Source organism: Scleropages formosus, chromosome 20 (assembly GCF_900964775.1).
Source record: "Scleropages formosus chromosome 20, fSclFor1.1, whole genome shotgun sequence".
Taxonomy (NCBI): domain Eukaryota; kingdom Metazoa; phylum Chordata; class Actinopteri; order Osteoglossiformes; family Osteoglossidae; genus Scleropages; species Scleropages formosus.
The window spans coordinates 15,840,028-15,865,878 of NC_041825.1; the positions used below are offsets into that span (position 1 = coordinate 15,840,028).

At 46.1% G+C, this 25,851-nt stretch overlaps 1 protein-coding gene across 7 annotated transcripts in view; it reads left to right on the top strand.

Moving 5' to 3' along the window:
* rbfox3a (RNA binding fox-1 homolog 3a) overlaps positions 1–25,851 on the top strand; it is a 430,902-nt gene that overhangs the window by 384,179 nt on the left and 20,872 nt on the right. For 6 of the 7 annotated variants that reach the window (XM_018761818.2, XM_018761816.2, XM_018761812.2 and 3 more), the window contains 6 exons: positions 2,567–2,818; positions 11,113–11,259; positions 19,345–19,398; positions 21,406–21,498; positions 22,773–22,833; positions 24,702–24,755. In XM_018761818.2, the coding sequence (XP_018617334.1) occupies positions 2,567–2,818; positions 11,113–11,259; positions 19,345–19,398; positions 21,406–21,498; positions 22,773–22,833; positions 24,702–24,755 (661 nt within the window). The remainder of the gene's footprint in view (positions 1–2,566; positions 2,819–11,112; positions 11,260–19,344; positions 19,399–21,405; positions 21,499–22,772; positions 22,834–24,701; positions 24,756–25,851) is intronic. The other variant, XM_018761819.2, reaches the window with a different exon arrangement.

Below are 25,851 nucleotides of genomic sequence, written 5' to 3' on the forward strand. Positions count from 1 at the left end.
CCCATATTTGTATTAGATTAATATCTTCAAATAAACCCCTCAGATGGGCTGCCCTCACACTGATTGTGATCCACCACTACCAGCCTCCCGCACACACACGCACACACACACACACACACACACACACACCCACCCACACCCATCAGCAGCGGTTCCTGCCCCAGCCATGCCCCTGCAATCACAGGCTGACAGCAGGGATGACCCCAGCGCCAACAGAGGGCTCCCAGAGAGACTGTGCCCTGTCAGTATCCGTCAGGGTCCCTTCTCCCCCACGAGCGAAAATCAAACATCGCGAGTGACAGGACATTGTCGCGACAAAGCGCACCGCACCGCCGCTGACCGCATGAGGCTGGGGGAGAAAAGAGTCTCATTTACTCCCTGACACTCCGAGCGAAGATGAGGGTGACTGGGACTGTGGAGAGAAGAAAGACCCACACAAGGGAAACAGCTGCTAGTATTAGAAACCTGTAATTTAAATCAAAGGTTATAATCAAAAATTTATCAGTTAATTGATCTTTTGCCTCACGCTTGCCAGGAGAGCAATTTAGATTCCCCTCGTTCCAGCCCCGTGCAGCTATCGAGCGATGTTCTACAAAATAAAGTGCGTTGGGTAATAATGATCAAGCAATTCTCTAATCTTCCCTGAAACGTGATATGATGGCCCTTTCCCCGACTTATTTCGTTTGCAGGACAGCACTAATTTCCTCCGCCATTTCTTTGGCAAGCAGCAAAAAAAAAAAATAAAGCCCCCTTCCCCCCCCCCCCACAAAAAATAGTTCCACTCTTAACTAATGTTGCACGCTTGACAAAATTTTACTTTGAAGTGCTTAATTAAGTAGAAATTCATTTCTCAGACTTTTATCTCATACCTTCTGTCTGCGCTTCGGGATACAATACAGACATATTACGCTAAACTGAACGGCCATTAAGTGGCTTTTTAATAAAGACCGTAGTTGTCGCCGGTAATCCTGTTCACGTTTATTGTTATTTATACGTCTGTTTGTACAGCTTCTTTCGTGCTGATATGTGCGAACTCCGGTCGCTTCTGACGTTGACGAGAGCTCTTGGAATTGCTATGGCCCTTGCTTTTTTCCCTCTGCTGTGTCGTTTCTTTCCACGTGGCTCCTGTTCTTCTACTCTCACTTTAACTTCCTACCACTCATAGTTACCGCCAGTCTCCTCAATGGCTCCCTTCATTTTCTTCTCATTCGCTGTGGGGAGCATCGACCGCTACGTTCAGTGCGCGGAGCGCAAAGACTTTCGGGGTTGTCGGTGAACACGGCCGATATCTGCTGACCATAATGACGCAACCTGTGCCAGCAGGCTGATGAAAAATGACAAAGTGAGCGTCAGCTGACCGCGCGTCACAAAGTCACGGTCGACGGATCGCATGCCGTCCTCGTTGTCCATTAATGTATGCCAGTTATATGCCAGTTTAGGGTTACCTAATTGAGGGCATGCCGAAAAGCATTATTTTCAACCGTTTTGTAATGGAGCGGGTAAAGTAAAATAAAATCTAGTTAGAGATATTAACAATTATTGCCCGTTCTTTGCTCGGCAAGCAGAATGCGTTTTGCTGCTCGCAGCAAACTATCTAAGCGTACAGGCTAACTATCTAATTATAAAAGCAAAGATATATGGAAATGGAAGCCCCTAGTAAAGAGGTACACATTACTAAAGGAATTGCTATAAAATTCACGCTCGGTTCCTTTGAGGTCTTCCAGTCTCGGGAAATGTGATGTGGCAGCGTTGTGTCCTCGGCATCGGTTCGGTAAAGTGCGAAGTATGTGCGGCGCACATGAGCGCAGCGTGACAGTTGATTTGGTCGGTGTCCTCACAGTACAGTGAGACTGCGTGCGAGACTCTTCCACAAGGATGTCAGGTGATCTGCCCAACGTGTCAGGAGCATTGTTCAGTTTCTTTATTGCGCATATCCCAGTTTCCTAGTGTAGTAAGAAGCTACGCTGTACTCCGGGTAAGCTTTGGTGGCTACTGAACGGTACCTGCTTAGCTACTCGCCTTCTCAGAAATGAGGTTTAAAATTAGAGATCAGCCTGCACAAAACAAATCGTTTATGTAGTTACTCATGCCTTTAAGCATCAATTTCTCTATTAATGTGTTAAATAATCTTAACATCTTGGCTTGACACTCAGTGGGTGAGTAGAGTGTATTTTATGTGATTCTGAGCATAACAGTTTATGGATCAACAAAACATGCAAGCTGGGGCAATGGGTCTTAGTATCGATGGACGATAATGGCATAAAATTGCCCCAGTAAACAATAGCTACGAAGCAGAAAATAGCACCTTGCGACAGTATCAGCTGCTCTCATTGACAGAAAAGTTGTGCCAGTCAGTTCACCGGCAATACTTTTTTGTTCCGATGTCATTAAACAATGTTTGTTCAGATGAATTTCGCAGAATACTAAGAGGACTAAAAGTTACGCTCCGTTAATTTTTTTTCCCTTTCCGTGTTTAAATGCGTTGGACGGGATTCCGGATTTTCTTAATGTGTGTTTTGTGCCAGATGAAAATTAAGCAAGTACTCTTCCGTGTCTCCCTTTTCAGGGTAACCAAGAGGCCACAGCCCCGCCAGAAGCGATGGCCCAGCCGTACCCACCTGCCCAGTACCCCCCTCCACCTCAGAATGGGATCCCAGCGGAGTTTGCGGCGCCACACCCCCACCCGACACAGGACTACACGGGCCAGAGCACAGTGCCGGACCACGCAATGACCATCTACACACCAACACAGACACACAGCGAACCTCCAGGCACTGACAGCAGCACACCCTCCCTCACAGGCACGACGACAGTACCGGTGAGTTTCTGGCCCATGCCTACATGCCCCGCTTCTTGTGGATATGTAGCAAGTCTTCCCACTGTCTCCCAACATCCAGTTGGCATGCGATCAACAGCATTATCACTGTGCTGTGAACCGGTCGTCCCGTACCTGACGGTAAATCTTAAAGCGGGAACCTTAACAATATACAGTAACAAAGGGAATTCCTCCAAAATTCAAACATTTCATGCAAGAAATTGGAAAGGAAATTCTCTTTTAAAACAGAAGACAAAAATATACACATCAGGTGTTAAAGTGTGAATATATGAAAAAATATATGAGAAAAAGACTTGATTTGCCCTATGATTTCTGCAAAGAAAAATACTTCTTGACATCAGACGGTGGCTTTTTTCAGAAAGACTAATGGCCGTGTATCATTTCAACTTCAATGTAATACAAATGTCTTTGGATAGGTATGAAATCTTGCAATAAAAAATTAAAGGTCTGTTTAAGCAGAATTCCCCTGTAAATGTTTGAGATTATGAATACTCCGAGTAGAAAGACGGGCCCGTAACACGCCTATGGAATCACCTGCTTCTTTCTTTGAGACAGAAATAGGTTTCAAATCAATTTGCTTTATTGTTAAACGCAAGGGAAAGCTGCTATTTGTTTATTTTCAAAGAATTATACCGACAAAAAACAATTTCTTTGGATTCGGAAGCCTTTGCAAATGTAAGGCTTTTAAGTGGGAAGAGAGAGGAAAAAAAGAAAAAGAATAGGTCCACTTCCAGATAGGACTCTCTCCTCTGCCATCTTTTCAATTTGCCGTTAAATTTAATTTACGCCAGTTTTCCCCCGCCGCTGTCTCGGCCGATCCTCAGCGCTCAGGCTTAATGGACACCTGAGAGGAGAGAGAGGTGCGGGAAACGTTTAAGTGTCTACGAGAGCGAGGTGGATGGGTGCTGGAAAACCGTGTGAGTTTGAATTTATAATAGGCCGTTTTCTCCTTTGGCCCACATACCCCTCCTGCTGCCCCCCGTGCCTTTGCTTTAACGCGTGACTCCGCCAACATCGGCATCCCTCGCCGTTCTGAATTTGATTTCATCTCATCGCTCATCCTGTAGCCCAGAAAGGCGGTCAGTGACCACTGCTGTGGGACGAACGGTCCCAGTCTGTCATCCCTCTCCTCTCCCTCTTCTTTCCCGTGTCTTCCTCTCTCCCCAAGTGCTGATGGGAGAAACATCAGAAAAAAGTGCACCATAAGCAGAGGTCTCATCCCGCTGGAAGGGCAGAGGGGGCCCTGCGCTGCTCTCCTTTAGTTTAATGACAGCTTCGCCGACAGACACGTTGGCCTTTGATTACGGCGCCCAATGGGAGAGCCGCATGTGACCGAGAGGAGCTCTCGCATCAAGAACAGCTCTGCTTTTTCTCTTCCTCAAAGAGAGAAGGCTTGGAGAAAATATGCCATGAAGTTATTTTGTAGGAATTTTAATTCCCTTCAAGTCATTGCATTTAATAAAGCGGGACTGGGGGCATGTGATTTTCCAAGACTGGAGCCATCCTCCAGGACATTCTTCAGCGATGTCCAAGGCTATACTTCTGAAGCCTTGTGACTCGCGGAGTTCAGACAGCCTCACTTGAAAGTGGCAGACTGAGAAAAAGCGCTTACAACTTTTGCTTCAAATCATGAGCGCGAGGGGGAGGCGTGCTGGAGAGTTCACTTGAAACAACAAGCTTTTGGTATCCTTAATGCAAATGGCGAAATGGAGAGTGCAGACCTGAAAAAACTTATTTAGTTAACCAATAAAAAGTCGGAAAATGGGGGAGATCTGGACAGCTAAAAGAAAACAAATAAGGGGTGCTTATTAGGGGCCTGTTGATTACTCTCATGTTCCGTGCAAAGATCTGCAGGGAGCGGGGTTGCGTAGAAAAGCCACTAACCGTGCCACAAAATGATCTGCGTCCCGATACTCGTGCAGTGGAGAGCGTGAGACAAAAAGCGGGTGCGCGCATCTGAATTTGCTACCCAGGTCCAGTTACAGGCACGGTAGGGTGTTGCACTTTCTTAGCGTCCCACGTGAGTGCTGTTAGCGGCATTGTAATGAGTCAGCACAGAGGGATGCCTTCCAGGACAAGATGAGATGAGCTCTGCGAATAGCACCCTCGCACACTTAACCGTTTGCATTCGATTATGCCTGAGTAATTGTTTTTTTTTTTTTTTTTTTTTTTCTCCTCCTGCAAGACTTTGGGTTTAGGTGTAAGAGGAAACTCATTAAACAGAATGACATTCTAACAATGGTTACAAGAGCCAGGCTTGTATGCAAGAGGACTATTAAGTCATCTGAAAGACTTTCTCAAGAAGGAGTCTTTCTCTGTCACCCTTTACTGATGGCAGGTGAAAGAAGAGTGTCTGCCTCTTGGTCCGGGGAGTTTGTGAGAGTGTGTGTGTGTGTGTGTGTGTGTGTGTGCGTGCGTGGGGGGAGAGGAGAAGAACAAAAATAAATAAATAAACTAAAGCTGCTCAGTCTAATCCCTTTAAGTGAAGCGCTGGTATCACCCTAATCGGATGTAATCTACCTGCTTGGCAGCTTTCCAATCAGATAGTTTCAATTATGTGGTTGTACTGCCGTTCCAAGGGGAAAAGTGCTGAGCAGAGCACTTTGGAAGTGATTTGCAGATAACACTGAATGAGTGTGTTAGAGAAATGACTGAACAAGAAGCCGGGTGACTCGGCTGAGCTAACAGCCTGCGCGGCGGCACCGTCTCCCGGCGTGGTCGCTGACGGCCGGCGAGCGGGGAGCGGAGGTGGCTGGAGGAGGGCTTCCGAAGGTGCTCTTGTATGATAATGCTCAGGCGATTATATCCCCGAGCTGCCTCTGCGCTCCCCGGATGTCTGAGCGCGGCGCGAAGTCGACGCAACGCGGCGCGCTAGGAGGCAGGCGGGGAGTGCCGGCCGAGGCGTCCCCTCGTGCAGCCGAGGAACATTACGGCTTTGCGAACGTAGAGACGGGGCGCAGTCGAGAAGCGGACGTTCGCCCCTCTCGACCGCGGGCGTCTCGACGGGAAAGGCGGTCCGGCACATCGGACGCCCTCGCGATTCCGGAAGTTGCGCACCGCACCTGCTCTGGCGCGCAGCTGCACGTGTAAAACCCAGTTATAGCGTGTTCCAAGCTTCAGTCATCGTAATGGAGAGCCATAAACCTTTTGCAGTGTAATTCACCTACTGATCGTGGGTTTCAGGAGCGTTTCTGAGCATGCCATAAAGCGCTTCACACTGTACGTGTCTTAACCCGGAGCTGGCGGCTCCAGGGAATCCAGGAGCGCGCGCACCGAGACACCAGTGGCCCGGGGTGCTTCGTTACGCACCTGACAGCCAACATCATTCTGACAGCCGAGCTCGGCGGCCGGGTTGGCGGGAGGGTCCCACGCGCAGCGAAAGCGGAGGACTCCCAGCTTCCCTAATGAGGTACTCTCCCAAGACGGATCCCTCGGATGGGGCCGGAGCAGGCCCCGCGCTACTCCTATTACCTCCTGAAGTAGCCCAGCCGCCCCATGCACCAGGGGTGTGGCGACCTCCCACTGTGGGTGTGGGAGGGCACCTGCCTCCCCACCGAAAGAGAAGACTTTTAATTACTTTTCAACTCCACGCTGCAAAGGAAAAAAGCCCCTTGAAACCTTCCTCTCTGCGAAGACAGATGCGGCGCAAGCTAGCTGCAATGTAATTAACATGCAATTAACACAAATTAAAAGGCAAATTGCGAAAGCAAAACCCCTGCAGAAGGCTCCTTAGTGGTGCGAACGAGGGATGCTGGGGGTGGAGGTGACGATGAGATAATTAGATATAAACCCCTTCGCTCGGCACGCGTCCTCCGTCGAAGGTTCCCGCCGCTCGGCTCCTCTTCCGGGGCCTCCTGGTGCGGCGATGTAACCCAGAGGAGACATCTCCAAAAGGGCCGTGGCATTAGGCGCAGCGCGCAGCGTGACGTGTGCGAATGTGTGCTAATACACTCATTCAGGGGCACAGCCACTGAGCCACTTGTGGAGCACAGTGCCATCACGGCTCAGTTTCATCGTGTGATCGGGGAACTCGGTGCCACTATTATTTCTTTTGCTATATGGCGTCACTGCTATGAAGTTATGTACACTTACTGTAGTATGTTAAAACTAAGTGTGTTTCAGGTTGTTTTTTTTTTTTTTTTTCCCTTAATGTTGCAAACAAGGGGGTGCGGTGGTGCAGTGGGTTGGACCACAGTCCTGCTCTCCAGTGGGTCTGGGGTTTGAGTACCGCTTGGGGTGCCTTGCGATGGACTGGCGTCCCGTCCTGGGTGTGTCCCCTCCCCCTCCGGCCTTACGCCCTGTGTTACCGGGTAGGCTCCGGTTCCCCGCAACCCCGTATGGGACAAGCGGTTCTGAAAATGTGTGTGTGTGTGTGTGTGTGTGTGTGTGTGCAACGGCCCCAAGGCATGCAAACACAAAAATGCATAGGAGAGAGAAACAGCATAGACACAGCTGCAGCTTTTTCGATGGGACAGTTTCGCTGCACTTCTGCCCGTTAAATCCGATGTGTTTTCCCCTTTTCTGGCGGGAGCCACAGTGGGCGGTTCGTCCGAGTGACCGATGGCAATTTTATGATGAATGATGGAGAGAGCGAGCAGGGCTCGGACCCCCAGAGCAAGGGAACCTCCCACGTGCGGCAGCGGTTGCGGGTGCAGGGGAGCGCAGACTAGGAGGAGCAATTACAGCTCTGTTCAGCCCATCTATCTACCTGGCACCCCGCCCCATCCAGCACCAAGCCCCACCGCTGCCAGATGGCAGAGCTGCCTCAGACCGTTCCCCGCGCGATCGGGGCGGGGGCAGCGCTGTGGATTCAGCTCTGCGTTCGCACTTCACTCTGTAAGGGGTTCGGTGCCGTGCCCCTCCGATGTTGTGGAACATGCGATGCTGAATATGTACCACACCAATACGCACAATATGCCCCTTCATTTTGTCAGGTGTGCTCGGAGAGGGCAGAGTCTCCCGAGGGTAACATGAGGCCGGCGGGCTCTAGCTTGAGGTGAGATCGCAGGGAGCCGGTTGCGGATGGCTATGTGGTACCATGGCTTGCTGGACCACCATGGGACTTCTCACCTCTGAGCAAAGCAGGAGAAGTGTGAATACGGGGAATATTGTTGAATCATTGAGTGATGTACATGTAAACGGTGTCAATCTCCCTCTAAGACAGAAAGGTCTACTGAGCAATTGTCTAATTAAGTAACTCTTGAGAGGGTGGAGGCCATGAAGAATAAGCACAGAATGCAAAATGCTCGGCCGAGTAGTTTTTTGTAGTTCTTCTAGTTTTAAGTGCAAGCGAGCATCATTGTGGTAATTAAATTTGGGTGCTAAAATGTTATCAGTTAAAAATGTTTCACGTTGTAAGTGTTGCTGAAATGCATGATGAATTTTTGCTGAGTTGTGTGTCGCTTTGGATAAAAGTGTCTTTTGAAAGAATAAATGTAAACGTGTTCAACTTAAAGCCTTTTAAGCAATGATAATTGTGCCTTTAAACGGTTGAAAATGATGATCATTTCCCCAATAGCGAGTTGCTTTATTTTTCATATTCATTTTAGCTGTGAAAAGCGGACAGTTTAATTTTCAGACATCTAAAAATAATCATGCAATAACACCAGGCAGAGTTGTCATCGACTTTAATAAATCTCATTGGTTTCTCATTTTCATCCTCTGTGCCCATATTTTGTATTGTTGCAGGCAAAATTTGCATCTTCTTCGGCATTTAATATATGATGTGCCTATCCGTATAGTACGCATACACTCTATTTTTGTTCTGTTTTTAATTTTTCTATGATGCTCGCTTTTACTTATTTGGTAAACTTCAAAAAAAAAAAAAAAAAAAGGGCAGTAAGTAAAACCAGGATGCGCTATGCAATATAGTGAAACTGTTTCAGCTGGAAATTTTTTTTGAGTGGCGTCCCATCCCGGTCAAGACACACGTGCTGTCCTGTGCTCCTGGCACTGACTCTCTGTCCCCACAAGCCTAACTGGATTACGAGTGTATGGAAATGGATGTATGGAGGAGCAAATAGATGGATATTATGATTGATAAAAATTGTATTTAATCCATTTCATGATTTTTTTTTTTTCCTTGCTGTTATTTAGCTATGCACTTTGCCACTACTGAGGCTGTTGGAAATATACTGAAAGCAAGCAGACTGAGGGCGAATGGGTGAGCTCAGTGACGGCGTGAAGACGGTGAGAGAAGAGTACACCAGCTGAAGATGGGGGCAATAGGGAGAGAACGGGGTGAGAGAGCATGAGGGGTTGCTGTACCCTGAGAAATACCAGAATGTCAGAAAAAGGCTGTACCAGTTGCTGTGCTTCTGACCAGTTGGTGTGTGAAGGACGGTCCGGCATCGTTCTGGCAGCAGCTCTGTGACCGAGGACACTCGCTGTAAGTGGAACAGGAGCGGGACAAGGGAGAGACTACAGAGGCCCAGTGTGAAGGGCAGCCCTCCAGGGGTTGTTGAAGGAAAGGGTCACGGCTGGCAGCGTGTTGCACGTGTCCCCGTCCAACCACGGCACTCTGCCGCACCTGATAACGTCCTGCGTGATGGATGGAAGGAAAAGGGGACTCGGAGTCTTCTCCGATATCATCTCACTTCCCACCTGGCACAGGACTGGCTGCTTAACCATTTCCAGAGGCATCGCATCACAAAGATACACACACACACACAGATGTTGGGACATACACACACTGCGTGTGCGTGCCTAGCCACTACTTTCCCTCCACCATCAGGCCTAGGTGCACTTTCCGTCATGTTTACTCAGGTGGTTATGACCATACTAGGCTCCGGTTTGTCGGGACAAGCGGTTGTAGACATTGTGTGTGTGTGTGTGTGTGTGTGTGTGTGTGTTATGACCATACCGGTAAAAACAACAATGGTTTCTTCAGAGAACATGTTAAGAGGCCCTGGGATAAGTGTGTCATAAAAAGCTAACAGATGATGATTGCTGCAATGATGACAATTGAGGATGAGGATGATAATGGTGCTAATCACCATCCTGGCTTTGGTAATAAAGCTCTCTAATAAGAGGAGAAAGGGACTTATTTCACAAATGAGTTCGTTCGCCAATTTTTAAAAGGCTGGAGGCTTTTCCTGTTCATGTGATCGCCATGAACGACCACTGCAGGCCAGGCCTTGTGCTACGCGGTGTGTAAGTGCACACCTTTGTACCTCCTGGGACACAAGTAGAAAGGCTTGCATTCAGATTGCCCATGGTGTTGGTTGAAGATTCCACCCCTCCCTTCTCCCTCCCTCCGTCCCTCCCTCCCTCCCTCTCTCCCCCTGCCCATCCCTCTCTTCGTTGGCTGCTGGAATGTCGCTGCCTTCAGCACTTCTCTCTCATTGATCCTGCTAAGCCCCAAGAAGTTTAGCTGACATCATCTCTTCCTCCCACATACTGGAGCAGTGTTGTTCTAATTCATTATGTATATTAACTCCTGATGCTCGTGTTCCCTGGGTTGGGGCTTCATTCAGTTTTTTTTTTGTATTTTAGAGCCTAAGAGTATTTAGTAGTAATGACATGTTGCCACCACAGTTTTTCCATGCCGATGTAGCTCAGGTGGCCATCATAACAAAAGCCTTTGTATATTCTCAGACTTTTCTTTCTGCAGCCCCTGACCCTCAAGGACTGTAGGAAAACAGAGCCCATTAAAACTTGTCCCTCGGTTCTCGTTCGGATAGATTACACCAGTAAATCACGCATCACTGAGGCTGTAGCTTAGGTTAGTTGTACATTTTCCAATGTTTTTTGCCTTCTTTACGTGGTAATTGCTGTTTTCGTTCCCCCTAAGTGTCGTGCTTCGCTGCTGTAAGATGGCTGTAGCAGGTCCCCTTAAGTGTACGAGGCATAGCTCTTCTTCTATTGATAATGGGGCTCCTCTGAGGGCAGAATGAGCGGGGGTTGTCGTGGGCAGCTGCTCAAGGGCATGTCATTCATAAGGCAGCAGCGGCGTCGCTGCCACTTTCTGTTCGCGATGAACGGGTCATCGCATGGGCTCGGAACCGAAATGACGCCGCCACTTTTCTCCCTCGGGTCTTCATACACGGCACCAATAATGAATCGTTTAGCCTCGACATCTCGGAGGTTTTTCTATCTGCGTTCACACTTTGCTCGGTCCCATGCATTTCATAGGAATGCTGGCTAAGTTTGAAAAATGTATAATTTACTTGTGACATTTTTTTAATTGCTCCTGGTGGAGTGCGGTAGCAGTGTGAAGACCGGTAGGGCATTAACAAGCACCGCTTACTATCTTGTGTGCCTCTCTCTCTCTCCAGCAGGCAGACGAGGTGGCGCAGACGGAGGGATCCCAGCAGCTCCAACTCCAGCCCTCAGACTCCTCAGAGAAGCAGCAGCCCAAGCGGTTACACGTCTCCAACATCCCCTTCCGCTTCCGGGACCCCGACTTGCGGCAAATGTTTGGGGTCAGCACACACCCCCACAAAGGGTGCCACATAGGGGTTTTTTATGCTTTTACTTGAGCTATCCAGTTTAATATCACTTTTAGCATGTCATAAACACATCATACAATCAGTTATGACGGTTTGTGGCAAGTTAACTGTTAAGAGGCATGATATTGCACAACAGTACACTACCATGGAATTTACTGTCTTGTTCTGTACGTGTACAGTGTTTTACAGAACAGAAAACGGTACAGGTATTTCTAGAGCTTCAGCTCGCTCTCCTACCCTCTGCACTACTGGTCCATTTGAGCTTTTTCTTATTAATGAACATGTCTGATAACAAAGGGCGTTTATAGGTATTTTAGAATTGAACACAGATTTATAAACCCATCTTTTTTTTTTTTTGCGGTTTTTTGATACACAAGAAAGCACAGAAATATCAGAACATTCAGGCTGGTTTTAAAGTTAATTAATGATAATTTTTCTCAGCAGATTTCTTAATAAAACGGATGTTATGACATAGTTATGGGAAGGTTATAAATGTGTTCAAATAGGTAGAATATATTAATGTATTTATGCTCAGCTTTCAGCTCGACGCTTAGTGTTTGGGCACCAAGTGTTCAGTGCTCGTCACAGAAGTTCATAAATGCAAGCAAAGCTGTCTGAGAAAAAGAAAAAAAACCTGTTTACTGTATTAAGATCATTATGTTGTTTAAATAGTCCTTTCCTAAATATATTCAGCTGATGTTTAAACAAAAGCACAACAATAATATGGCACATTGGGAACAGTCATTAAAAATGCATGTGCTTGTCACACCAATTAAATGATTCATGTCTGTCCCACTCACGTTTACTCCAGAATTATGGAGGCCCGTGACATGGTGCAGGGGCTTTTGCCTCTTGGTGTCCGTCCTTTAATGCTCTCTGCAAATGTCAGAAGCCTTCCTTTAGTTTACGCTTTAACCGTACATTTGATTTTACACTTTGAATTATAACTGCAGCAGTTAATTTGGGACCATACAAAATTGAAGAATGAATATTTAATAGGGACTCCTCAATCTTTTATGCCAGAATGCTCCCAGCTTGGTCTGCGGAATGTACCTTTTTACCATTCTTTAAGACTAACCCTGGCAAGAGCCAAACCGTCTTTCGAAGGAGTCCCAACCACAGGAGCCAACCTCTGCAGATTTTTGTCTTTTTACACCTTCCCTCTATATCTGAGTGGATTTTCTGAATGCACAAGCAATGTTCGTCTTATTGTTGTATGTATGTATTCAGTGTGAGCCCCATTATGGCTAATTCTGTCATAAAGGAGAGAAGGCAGCAATCCATTTCAGGTTTGATCCATTTCAGGTTTGACCCATTCAGTGAGATGACCAAGTGCTTCTCATAAAGAAGCTGACAGTAAATGATTTAGGTTTCTTCATGCTTTTTCCATTTCTGATTCCCGGTAAACAGAGGGAAAACCGTGCGCTGCAAATCAGTGGCAGCTTGGGACTAGATGGCGATAAAAGCATCACTGATGATCTAGCTTGTTAAGAGAGTTAGTGTTACAGCTAATATAGTTTAGCAGACAATAACATTTAGTATAATAGATAGTCAAGGATTGATTCCCAGTTTAATGCTTGAAGAACATCTGTTGCCCATGGTGCTTTGTTCTTACAAAAAAGTCCAGAAAAAGTGTTTCTCAAAGACTTCTCAGCATTGATGTGGAGAGCAGGAGGAGATGGAAGGTCCCACCAGTTGTCGCATAATTAATAGCATTTTTCTCTGCGGTTTAAAGGGAGTTTTTCCTCATTATGTGCTTGCATGGTGACAGCTCTGGTAGAAGGAGCTTTGAGAGCAGCGAGGGGCTCAGTGTCCAGGACTTTAGGTTTTTAGCCTGTGTTGGCAGGAAAGAGAGGAGGAGAGAAGCAGGTGTGGGATAGAAGGGAGGCGGAGACCGGTCAGTTACACAATGCCAGCATGGGTGAGGTCCAGTCCCAACATTGGGTTGGGGCAGCTGGTAGTGTAGTGGTTAGCGTTGCTGCCTTTGGATCCAAAGGTTACAGGTTTGATCTCCAGCTGTAGCCCTGTTGAGCAGGGTACTTGCTCCAGTAAAATTACCCAGTGGTATTAATGAGTAAATAATTATATAAGCACTTGAACGTTTTAAGTTGCTTTGGAAAAAAGTGTGAGTTAAATGAATAAACGTAAATGTGTTAAATTCATGTTCAGGTAGCTCCACCAGAAGCCACATGGGGCCTCGCCAGCGCACTGCCTGTGGCTGGTAACCCGACATCTTGCTAACAGACAGGGTCTCAGCATCTGCTTGTATCTCATTGAGTATTCCATCACCAGCAACCCAGTGGGTGCAAATAACAAAATCCCAGGTCATAAGGTATTCATCATTCTCCACTGCATTTTTATCTTCCACCCAAGCGGTGTCAGTGGAATCAACCTGAAAATGTACTGAATTGTTTACAGTCGCCTGGAAACCCTAGATGTAATCTCCTAATCTGCTTCAGGGGTGTCTTAAATCTACTCATGTCACCACTGATTGACATCAGTTGGCCACTGTTTCTCGCTGAGTATTTGAAGTTTCTCTCAAGTGTTCAGTTTAAGGAGCGGCATTCAAGTTTGTTCTTAAGTTTACTCTTGTACTTCTTCTGGCATTCTTACATTCGAATGACACCAAGAGAAATAATAATGCATTTATAGTTTTACTCGAATAATGCCATTGCTTTTTTAGTTTTGCAGCATGTCTGAAGCAGTTATATTTTATTTCTGTCAGGATATTTAGTCTATTTCAGTGGGACAGGAAAAGACTGGCACTTTCTGTTTAATGGAAAATGACAAAAGAAATTCTCTATCCTATGTCACTGCGAATCCCTAGATTTTGCAGAACTCCAATTACTGAGAACTCGTACTGCAAACATGTATGAGGCTTTAAATATGACAGCGTATGGTTATTAGTTGCAGTGTTAGTCTCCATACAGTCTGCGATACTGCGTCAAAAAATGCGATGCATCACAAAATGTCTTTTTTTCATGAAAGTAATGGCACAGGAATGCAACCTACATAAAATCATATAAGAAAAAGTATGAAAGCATTTTAAGAAAGAATATGAAATTAATGATAGAGTAAGGTCTGGACTAGATGTATCCATTTGGTCTGTTATGTGAACAAATTAACCACAGAGAAGGAAGCAAAGTTTCAGGCAGTTAAAAGTTAAGCATCTTGTTCCGCATAATGTATGTCATGATTTGCAAAACCAGAGTATCACACATCAGATTTAGTTCTTTCATCATCTGCAAGCGTCCGTTTTGGCATTGTTAATCACATGATTGTCAGTAACAGCACTTCACTGTACTTTGATTGCTATTGCCATGAATGCACCCCCTTGTGTTTGCGGATTGCCTGGGTCAGGAGGGCACTCTTCCTCAAGGGGTTCAGAACCTCCTCAGATGGCTTTGATTGAATTGTTAGCTGCAGATACATTTCACTGAGTGCCGTACATGTACACCGTGGTAAATCCGTGCTCGCAGAATCCGCTGTGAATTCTTTGCTAACACTACACAGTACAGCAGCTTGCAATTCTCTGAAATGCAGCAAAAAGCAGCCTTCTAGTAACTGTCCTTGATTATCAAGATTTGCTCAGATTATGGCACGTCTCCATTATTTCAGGTTCTCTAATGCATTGTTAATTTTCGTGTTATACTGTGCACAGCTTCACATTATTGGTATGGATCATGCGATAAACCTGCTAACAACAATGTGTTTAAACATTCCTGTTGCCATGACATTGCTCTCAGTGTTTCCGCTCCTTTAAATTTTTATTCCCAGAATTAAAACAGGTTCTCTGTAATTCAAATTGGTTTCTAATTAGCACAGAGGCTTTGTTTGTTTGTTTGTTTATGTAGCTGATGTGTGCAGCTTATGGTTGCGTTATGCAAATTCCGGAGCCTGTCAAAGTTCCTTCTTCGCTGTGGTTGGAATAGGCCTGGGATTAATCGTTGTGGGCAGAAACCAGCGCTTTGCAACAAAGATCCCATCAGCGTTTCACTCTCCTCACAATGGGCTTCAATCGGATCGTTGTGCAGAGCGCCTTCTTCCTGGCTGTAATTGCAGTAATGTGCCACTGGCTCGATGTGCCATTACCGCCGTGCTTGAGCAGAGGCACAATGCAAACAAAAGCAATATCGAGACATTATAGCGTTCAACGGTGCAGCCTTATTGCCGGCTGGAACCACACGGGCCGCTAGGTCTCCATCTGCACACGCATTCCGCTCAGCTATGGAATTCGGAAACGGACTATAAATTCAAGTAGAAGGAGCAAGTGAGATTTTCGTACGATGTGCTGTGGGGTACTCTCTCAGCCTGGTGATCGTGCAGGATTTGCTGACATTCAGAGGAGACCGAAGCACGGTAACCACCAAGCTCTCCCTCGAAAATGCAAACAAGGTTCTCGTTCACGACAGCCCGATTTACTCGTGATTTTGGGAGGCGGTCAGATGGCAGCTGATTTAATAAAAAGCCACGAGTGTGAACCCTGTTTGTCTTTTATTAGTCCTCGAGATACACAGAAAAACAGACCTGCTTCTCGCCCCTCATCAAACCTTTAGTTGAGCGTGGTTTGTAATTAGAGCGGCACATCCAGGGAATCGCAACAATACATACGAGGTTTTAATGCTGTGCAGCGAGCTCCGTTCTGCGAGTGCCGGCTCTGTGATGCCCGCTGAGCTGCTTGTTGAGCGCTCTTCTGCCAGTAGACTCCATCCTGCGCGAAGAGCCCCACACCTGTGGCGTAATGCATCTCGCACGCGCCGCTGTCCCTGATATCGAAGAGCTCGACAAACATAGTGACTCCAGGTGCAGTTTTCACTTGTGGTAATTAAAGGGCTGTGTCCCACCCCCGACCCTGACGCATGCGCACAAGCCCGCCGCACGCATCTTGCGACGTGCTTTGCAGTGTAATATGTAATGGGTTGTTGAGAGTGCCTTTGCAGCTGCTTAATAACAGTGCATAGCACCAGCTGTGAAGAGACCCCGCCCCTCCAAGTCCCCAAGCTGGGGGTCCTAAATGAGGCACTGTATCACCCACACGTACCCTCTATTACCTATCCCATTACCACGGGCCTTCCTCTGGAGCATCTGTCTCAGCGAGAAAAACCTGCAGAGAGTTTTATATGGGTGCTTCGGGTTACCTCGGGGGGCCTCTAATGTTTTTTTAATGGCTTCTGCTTATTTTTAATTGTCCTCTTGTGTAACCTTTGCAGAATGCAGGTAGCGCCTAACTAGATGCTGGTTTCTTGGACTGAGCAAAGGCAGTGCTCATGCCGTTTTCCGTATCGCTTGAAAATCATCTTTATTTTAGACGCCTGCCATTATCTTGGCGTCACCTTTCTAACATTAACATTTGTCATGCTTAAAGTACCTAAGAAGAAGTCGTAAAATATCGGAGCCTTGCTGTCATTCTCATTGGGAGGTTTTTTGTGTTATGTAATACAGGCTTTTAGGAGGGACATGAACGGTTCCTATCTTTCATGCGCAGAAGCCGTCCTCTGCTCCATGTGGGAAACGGTAAAGAGCACTCCCTCAAAGCATATTTCACTGACACCATAAGCCCATTACGTTTGGTTAAAACAATTAGTATCTGCAGATTTTGTTTAGAATGAATTGTCTTCCGGTATGAAAGGATCACGCTGGGATGTAAATGCCCATGCTTGATTTAGCCTCGCGTATAAAGTGCTTTAATTTGCACAAATTGAGGAAATTATGTCAAGTAGCAGATGTTTGGTCGGAGCCATGGAATCTGAATTCGGAAGGTGGAATAATATGTAGGGAGGGGAAAAAAACCTGGTTCACACGCCAACCTGAACATCCGGGATTGTCCTCTATGCCAGTATGATCCACAACTGCCTCAGATGGCTTTTGAGAAGAGTAAGGTAGGTCCTCCCCACCATCCCCACCATCCCCACCAACCCCACCAACCCCTCCCAGCCCAACGCCCCATCCTCGCTCTCCTGTTGGCCAGGCTGGCAGATAAAAGCCGGCTCTTCTAACCTTATTAGTGACCTAGCCAAACGATCAATCCCATTGAGCGCGGTGTGCCTGGAAGGCCCATTTCTTCCCTGTTGTGCTGAAATGAAGCGGACGCGGACTGCTTGACAGGGTAATTAGTTTTAATGAAATAATACGGCCATTGTAGACAGCAATTAAAACCCGCTTTCATTCCAGTCATTAGAGGAACTTAAGGTTTGCTTTCATTCCACTGTTTTCTAATGATCTGAAGGCAAACCCGTTAAATTGAATACTTAAGCTCGTTAACCCCTTGAGACCACCGGAGTCGTTTTGGCGGCAGCCAGGGGAGAGAGGGAAAGGCACAAACAATCACTTATTTGTCAGCTCCGCTGGTTTCCCATTTAAGGGCCCTGGTTTTGTCCCCTGCGCGAAGCCGCAGAAAGCGCCAAGTCTCCTCGGAGCGATTAGCATCAGCTGCGCCGCCCCTCCACTGAAGAGCCGTGCCCTCCCGTCACCAGCGTCTTCCCATTCCTTCCTCCGTCAGCTGCCGTGGATGAGCTTTCTAGCGGAGCTTTTAAAACCCAAGGAATGCTTTCCACCGCCTAACCAATGAGTTCTGACCTCGCCCGCACACGGCCATGTTTATTTATTTATTGAAATAAACTACCCCGTTCAAGGTCTTGCTGCAGGAGCACAAGGATCCTCATTATTGTGAGGCAAGCATGTGTGCGGTGGAGCCCACCAGGGTGGTTGTTCACCGCTTGCAATCAGTAGAGAAGATGGCGGACCGTTCTCCTCCCGCGTCTGGAGTGGGGACCCCCCTTTTAAGACACGGTCGCGTCACGTGTCGTGTATCACCAGTGCGGATAGGCCATTAGAACCGGTGCTAATGGTCTGGAGTAGGACGACTGAGTTCATTACATGGGACATTTCACGTACGCACGCGCACATGCACACACACACACGCACGCACACACACAGGCCATCATACACACAGACAGTTCTATTTTCTGTGGGGGAGTGGCCAACGCCTCCTGGCTAACGCTAATTAGCTAATAAAAAAGAGGTATTGGACATCCAAGGGTCATTACAATAAGACAGAATCAAGAGGGAACTGCTGGAAAATAATAGGCAATGTGACAGGTAATTGCGATGATAAAATTCATCATGATAATTATAAACAATCTTATGGTTTATCATTAGCTGTAATGGCATTTCCCCTTTCAGTTTCCCTTTTTCGACTGAGGAAAAGAAGTTTGTCTTTAACCCGTTCTAAAAATAAAGCAAAGAGCTAATGTCTCTCTGTTTCGGGGCTATAGGGGAATTTTATCACTTGAAAACACCAAAGGGGGAAAAAAACGATTGTATGCTTGCCATTAAGAGCATTGGTGCATGCACTGCATTGTGGTCCTGTGTGGATTTCAGTTTAATATCCTTCAAGGCAGTCCCTCCTCCCCCCTTCCCGCCTTCACAGCCCAGTAGTACAGCTTACTGCTTACAGAGCTCCAATTATTACATTTCTATAGGTAAAATGAAGTTATGCATGTTTTATGTCTTTATGTATGTGTACACAGTGGAAATTATTGACTAACTGCCCACCGTAGGGCTGTAACATCATAGACAGCCTGGCCTCCGGGGGATTTTAAATCCGATGCTTAAACATGGCCACACATCTAGAGCAGACTGCGGGAGCTGTTGCGTATCTCCAGCACGCCTCTGTTGGTGTTGCCCCTCCATTGTTACGGAAAACATGTTCAATTACTTCTCTGTGTTCTCTCGCTGAATTTCCTCGCGGTGCGTTTTCCGGCGCCATACCGTAGATTAGCGGGGCAGCACGAACTTTTAAAGATAAATTACAAGTAATTGTGTGTTGTGCAGCGCTGCTGTGGAAAAGTCAGTTGTTTCATTAAAGTTTTTACCCTTTTTAAGAGTTGGGATTTGAGCGCTATTGTGTTGGAGTAAAATACACGGATTAAAATAGTCTAAATCGAGCACCCGGGGTCCTGTTCTTGTCAGTCTCACAATCAGGCTTTTCTGTCTCTGGGCGAACCACAAATGTGTTGATTTCTAATTATTTTTCTTCTCCTTTCTTTCTCTCTGCAGCAATTTGGGAAGATTTTAGATGTGGAGATAATTTTTAATGAGCGGGGTTCCAAGGTAAGTCGCTCATTTGTACATCCTTCCTCTCTCGGTTGTCCTCGCCCGGTGTTTGATCCGTCACATCCGACGTGTCTCGCGCTGCCGTTCGCGTGTCTTCGGCGTAACGGAGCACAGAGGAGTCCTCGGAAGAGCGCCGCATCTTTCGGTTTCGTCTCCGACGCAAGTGGTGGCGCAGCACGTAGAATAGCGCTTAAGCCTTAAGGACGTGGACTTGCAACCCGAAGGGCCCCTGCTGAAGTGCCCTTCCCTTGGGCGAGGCGCTTAGCCCGAATTGCTTAGAAATAGAAATATCCGGCTGTATAAATGGGTAATAAGCATCGGCTAAGCAACAAAGCATAAATGGTGTTGACGGAGAAGCAGAGAGCGCCAATCGCATTCGGAGCCGGTGTAACGTACGGCAGCTCCAGAATGGCCTTGGCTTGGTGATGTCCTCGCGGAAGTGGCGTGCAGGGAGAGGTCTCTACAGCACTCCAGCAATGTGTTCACCAGATACCTGGCAAACTCGCAGGATTGCACAAGGTCAGCATGTCGCTGTCACAGTACAGAAGTAAGGACGTACCCCCATCCGCCTATGCTCCTTCTCTTTCCTCTCTAGACTGTACTGAGCACCAGAGAACCTGCCTCCTTCAGAGGAACAAGCCTGTATTGTTTGTACCCAACAAAGCCATTACCCATGATGCCTCTTCCGCACCCTGCTTGCTATATAATGAACCTACCAGACCATTAATAAACAATCTATTTTCTAAGAAGCTTTTGCAATTTGCATTCAATATGTTTGTCTCCTTTGAAAAATGGTGGCTGCACTCTCCATCCGTGTAAGCTAATTATTTGTGCATGATAAAAAAAATAAAGAGGGCGAACGCAGTAGCACAAAATGTCAAAAGGATTAATTTTGCCCTCAATTCCATTTTAAATTTATTTTTTATCTTTTTCTCCCCAAGGACGGCTGCTGTGTTATTTATGCCAGACATAGGACCGGAGATCCTGTATATGCATACGAGATCACACTGCTAGCTGCTGCTTACATGCATTATCTTCCAAAGCAATTACCCACCCATACTTGCACAGTATATATAGACTAAAAGACTGGGACTTGTCCGACACACTTGTTCAGCGAGCATATCTAATGGCTTGTGCCGGATATCGGGTTTAGTCCACCGGTCCCCATAACTCAGCAGTGACAAATCCAGGAGGAGAAATGGAACGGGCTTCCCCCCCCACCCCCCGTGGGCGGGGACCATGTAAAACAGCAGTTTCTCCGACAGTGTGCTTATAGAAAAGTGCCAGCGGACGCATCTCCCTGCTGTAAATATGCTTTCAGCGGCTCATATTAATTACCACCATAACGAGACGGGATTTTCCATCGCCACGCAAAAGACCGTTGGCTTAAGGGAGAAAGTCATTGTGCAGACTGATGTTTATCCAGGATTAGTCGATGACTGTGCTTTTTTCTTCGCATTCGGTTCACAACAACATCAAATCCGTGGGAAATTATAATCTGATAGTTGTGTTTTTCTCTTTTCAGAAGCCGTTCATTGACTTTGATTCCAAGTCATTTCTCCCTATATTCAGTTATAAACGTGACGGCTGACTTTTGTCCGTTAGACTGTGGGATTTTGTGGCTTTAACGTTACTATACTTACATCAGTTAATGACATTTGGGAAAGTTTTAGAAAGATTTGATGTTAATGCACTTTTATTTTGATGAACCGTCCACACATTTTCTAACTATGGTTTGACCTGTGCTTGATAGTGAGTGATGGGCTGAGTTGTTAGAGCCGGATCGAAGGGTCACATTGTCCACCTGCTGCATCTGTCTTTTTCCTCCGGCTCCTCCAACCAGACCCCTCTTCCTTGCTGCCATTTCACTAACCTGCTGCTTAATTCACGTTCTGCTTCTTACCTTGTGCGTTCTTTCTCTTTTTTCCCCCCACTTCTCTCTCTGTCTCACTCTCTCACTTTCTCCTTTACTGCTCCTCGACCACGGCTCGCTGCCGTGTACAGGGCTTCGGGTTCGTAACTTTTGAAACAAGCGCGGATGCCGACCGCGCACGGGAGAAACTAAACGGTACAATCGTAGAGGGACGCAAAATAGAGGTGCCTTCCTTTTCCACTATTTTCCTACCTCCCCCGACTCTACCATCACCCCACTGTCTCTGCCAAATCGTGCTCCAACCCCACTCCTCCGATATGCATGCATGCTTAACTCAAAGCCTTTGCCTGTGAGTGTTTACAGGAGCACCACATCCATACACCCAAGTGGATCAGATCAGAGCTGAACCATTTCACCTTTTATTTGATAGAAGCGAATGCATGTCTTCAAGTTTTTCTGCCTCTCTGGAACTCTTGTGATTAATGTCTTTTCAAGTTTTTTTTCGTATGTGCTTTTTACGTTGTTGCTGTTGCATCTGAAATTGTACATCATGCACAAACATCTGCTTTGCAACGAAAAAAGATATATGTATGTTTTTAATCAGTCCCGTCTTTAGAAATCAAAGTGTTGCCAGTGCTATTTTAAATCCCACTTGTTTATTTGAACCATTACCAGTGTGTTTCTCTTCTCATGAAGCATACCCTGGAGTGAAAGCTGCAATTTTTTTTCCTTCTGCAGCAAAGTGTTTTTGCCAATTTCACTGGCCCATTACCATAATTCATGAAATTTATAAACAATACCTAGGCATATATATCAAGGCTGGCTCAAGTCAGTTGTTTCCTTAAGCTAAATGACCTACACTAGCCCTGCGAAAATTAAAGCCATTAGCGATAATTAACATGAGAGTGAAATACTAACATGGCATGATAAAAAAAACTTGGATCTGCCAGGGGCTGTGTTGAGCTCCCCTGGCACCCCAGGAAAAGTTGTATTTCTTTAAAGTAAGATGTCATTTGTTATTTACAGGCCTGTACAAAGGCCTTGGCCCTAACAGAGGTTAAATCTTGTGCCGATGTTATCGTACTCCCCCCCCAAGTTACTGAAGACCTCTGTCACAGGCCAGACATCTAGAGGTCATAGCCGTTCTTCCTGAGCACGGTTCATAATCAGCTGGAACCCAGGCATTTGTCCTAGTGATGCCTTCACAGGACAGGAAAGGAATGCCAGCCTGAGGGTGGGACTCAGCAGATAGTTCTGAACCCTAGAACAAAAGACAGTGTGATCTCCTAGAACAATGACCATTCAAAGCTAGGAGAGAGCCTTGACATATCTCAGCATGCTTTTTCAGATGCATTGTGGTCTGCTGTTTCGGAATGTTCATTCACCCCTGATGGTGCACTCTATGACGGAGGATTTTCTCTGTGATGCTGAGTATTAGGTGACTGCACTGTGTCAGATTGTTAAAATGATTGTGTCTGACTTGTGTTTTTGAAAACAGGTAAACAATGCAACAGCGAGAGTAATGACAAACAAAAAAGTGGCAAATCCATACACAAATGGTAAGACCAATCGCCAGTCCAGTTCACCATTTTACTGAAGGAAAATGTAACGGATTTAGAGAGTGAGGGAAATTGTTTATTGTAGAGTAAAATTAAATTTTTTAAAATGCTTATATTTTTCTCAAAAATCTTAACTCATCTCTTCCGAACTCACTTCGTCCACGACCTCTTAAGTTCATATCAGGTATAAATGTTCATGATCATGCTTGGATCAATCCTTTACAGAGCCACTCCTGCACTCTAACGTAAATGTTTATACGTCTCAAAAAAACTACTAGGAAGGTGATTAGGAGTGGGCGATATTCTGGTAAAGTTTTATGCAGCTACTTGTGTGATGAACGTCGGTGCATATGGTGAAGGAAACTAACTGTACTTCTTAGTCACACATCTGCATCTATGTCTCTTTCTCCTAAGGTAATGCACAAATTGTATTTTCTATGAGGTGTACGTTGCTTTGGAGAAAAGCGTCTGCTAAATGAATATAAATGTAAATTTTGTAATACCATAGATAAACTCACTCACTCACTCACTTGCTTTTGTTAACTGCTTGTCCATGTCAGGGTAATGGTGATCTGGAGTCTGTCGTGGAATCATAAGGCTTGAGGCTAGGAGAGGTACACCCTGGAGAGAATATTAGTCCATCTCAGCGTAGCCAAGCACACACACCCATTCACAGACTAAAGATCACAGAATCAGACTAAGGGCAATTTAGACTCACCATTTCTCCTGAAATGCATGCCTTTGGACTGTGAGAAACCCAAACAGACACAAGGAGGACATGCAAACTGCATATAGACTTAGCTGGATTTCCACCTGAGCCCATACCAAGAGCCAGTCGCTGTGAGGCAGAAGTGTTACCCACTGCACCACCATGCATCATCCACTTACAAAAACTTGCACACACAAGTCCTTAAGCAAGTAGAAGTAGTTTTTGTTGTTTTCCTTGTTTATTTAAAATATGTTGCTTTGACACGGTTGATCACACTCTTTAATGGGAAAGGTCGTACAGCGGTTTCTCGGCATTAACCCACTGACGATTGGCTGGTCCAGCCAACAGTGGAAACAGAAGGATGCTGATAACCAGTAGGGAAAGAGGTGAGATGCAGGTTTTAGGGCGTATAGCCTATAAAAAAGACTATGGGCAGTTGATATATAGCCATGTCTATGTGCCTCACTTTCAGAAAAATCATCAGAAAATGTAAAATAAGAAATGAGATGCAAAGCCCATCTACATACTGTAAATCCACGTATTAAAGGTAAGGAGTGTTAAGTGGGGATGTGCAGAAGTGGTAGGAGAGCAGGCATTTTGGAGAAGTGGAGAGTAAATAGAAAAAAGCCACTGTTCATTCTGTAGGGGGGCTTCATGGTACCTAGTCGCTTGTGGTGTGACACTCATTCCTCCCGATGGCGGACTGGGGGGGCCAAGCAGAGAATTAAACCAGTGGACATTTTACTGCCCCAGTCGCCATCAGCGGAGGCTCGCCATCACCAGGGAGAATCAGCCGCCTTCCAGCCCCCCATCCGTCACTGTCACACAACTGGACAGCACTTACTGCTGCCTTTCCTCTCCACCACATTTTTGCAATCCTTCTTACTTTCCTGCACTCGCCAAAATGCTCCTGTAACCCCTCTAGCCACCACACACAAACACACTCACTCACACAGATTGCCCACCTCCTTGCTTCCCTCGCCTTGTTTTGTTTCCCCTTTAATTTACCTCTTTATAGTTATATTCCTACTCCACACCACGGAGGGAAATTGAACTTGGATTTCACCGCAGGGGCCCTGCGCTTGGTTCTCTGTTTAAACAGGAAGGTTAATGAGTTCACTGTTAAGCCTAATATTATCTTCCTCTGTGTTCCCTGTAGGGTGGAAGCTGAATCCAGTGGTGGGAGCTGTCTATGGTCCTGAATTTTATGCAGGTAAACAACACCTGACCGTCTGACACAGCCTTTCTGGAGAGTCAAACAAGCCTCCCATTTCTTTGCTTCGGTTCGCAGCTATGTGTGTTGGGGTTGGGGTTGGGGTTCTGTAGAAACTGCAGTGATTATGGTAAGATGTTCTACATACGGAGAACAATCATTCATTTTGCACCGTCACAGGCTGAAATTTAAAAAGGAATATAATTTGAAGGTCGTGATTTCAACCTTTTCTGGCATTTTTCTTTGTCAGAAGCCTATAATAGGCTGATTATAAAAGATAGGTTTGTATATGTGCAGTGAGAAAAGCCCAAATGATTCCATTGATCATTTTCGAGTGTTCATCTGAAGATCCTTAGGGTGTGCTCTTTGACCCGCACCTTTGTCCCATCAGGCTGCCCTTCTCAATCAGTGAGCTTAAACTAATTCTGGTGTGCTGTTTTGTCAGTGCAACATGACACACAGATATAATTTGGCATGTAATGAAACCAAATCCAGGTTTTTATTTAATAGAGGCTCTTGTTTCACTGAAGGTTAAAGCTTTCCATTACCTGTTGTCAGTCGTGCTCGCAGATTGGGACACATGGGCCACACATTTCACTCTCTAAAGTGCTTTTAATGAGAACACGTGGGTTGTGGATACGTAGATATTTTCTGAGCAGCTGTCTTGGCTTGCCATGTTAGATGAAGAAAATTCTTCTTGCTTAAAACGTCAACACGGGAGAGTTTTTATGTGTTTTGTAACCCTCCTTAATCCCTGAGACAAAGGAACCGCAGGCTGGGTTTGAGTATGAGAGAAAAGAGAGAACATGGCATTCATCACAGGCTGACATCCGTGAGAGTGCTATCTGAATGGCCAATACTGAGAAGGAGAAATGCTCAGGAACCCAAATGGAGAAGTAATATAATGGACCAGTCTTACAGGCACAGAGTAAGTCCATTCCCAGTCAGTATTTTTAGTGGAAAATCCCTGTAATTTAGTCCACAAATGCGCTCAATTGGTGTCCACAAATCCAGCCCCATGTATTGATTGTAAGGGCCACGTGATCCTTGCCCTCTGTGCACATAGAGAATCAGACAGTTGTGTCTGGAGTTGGAT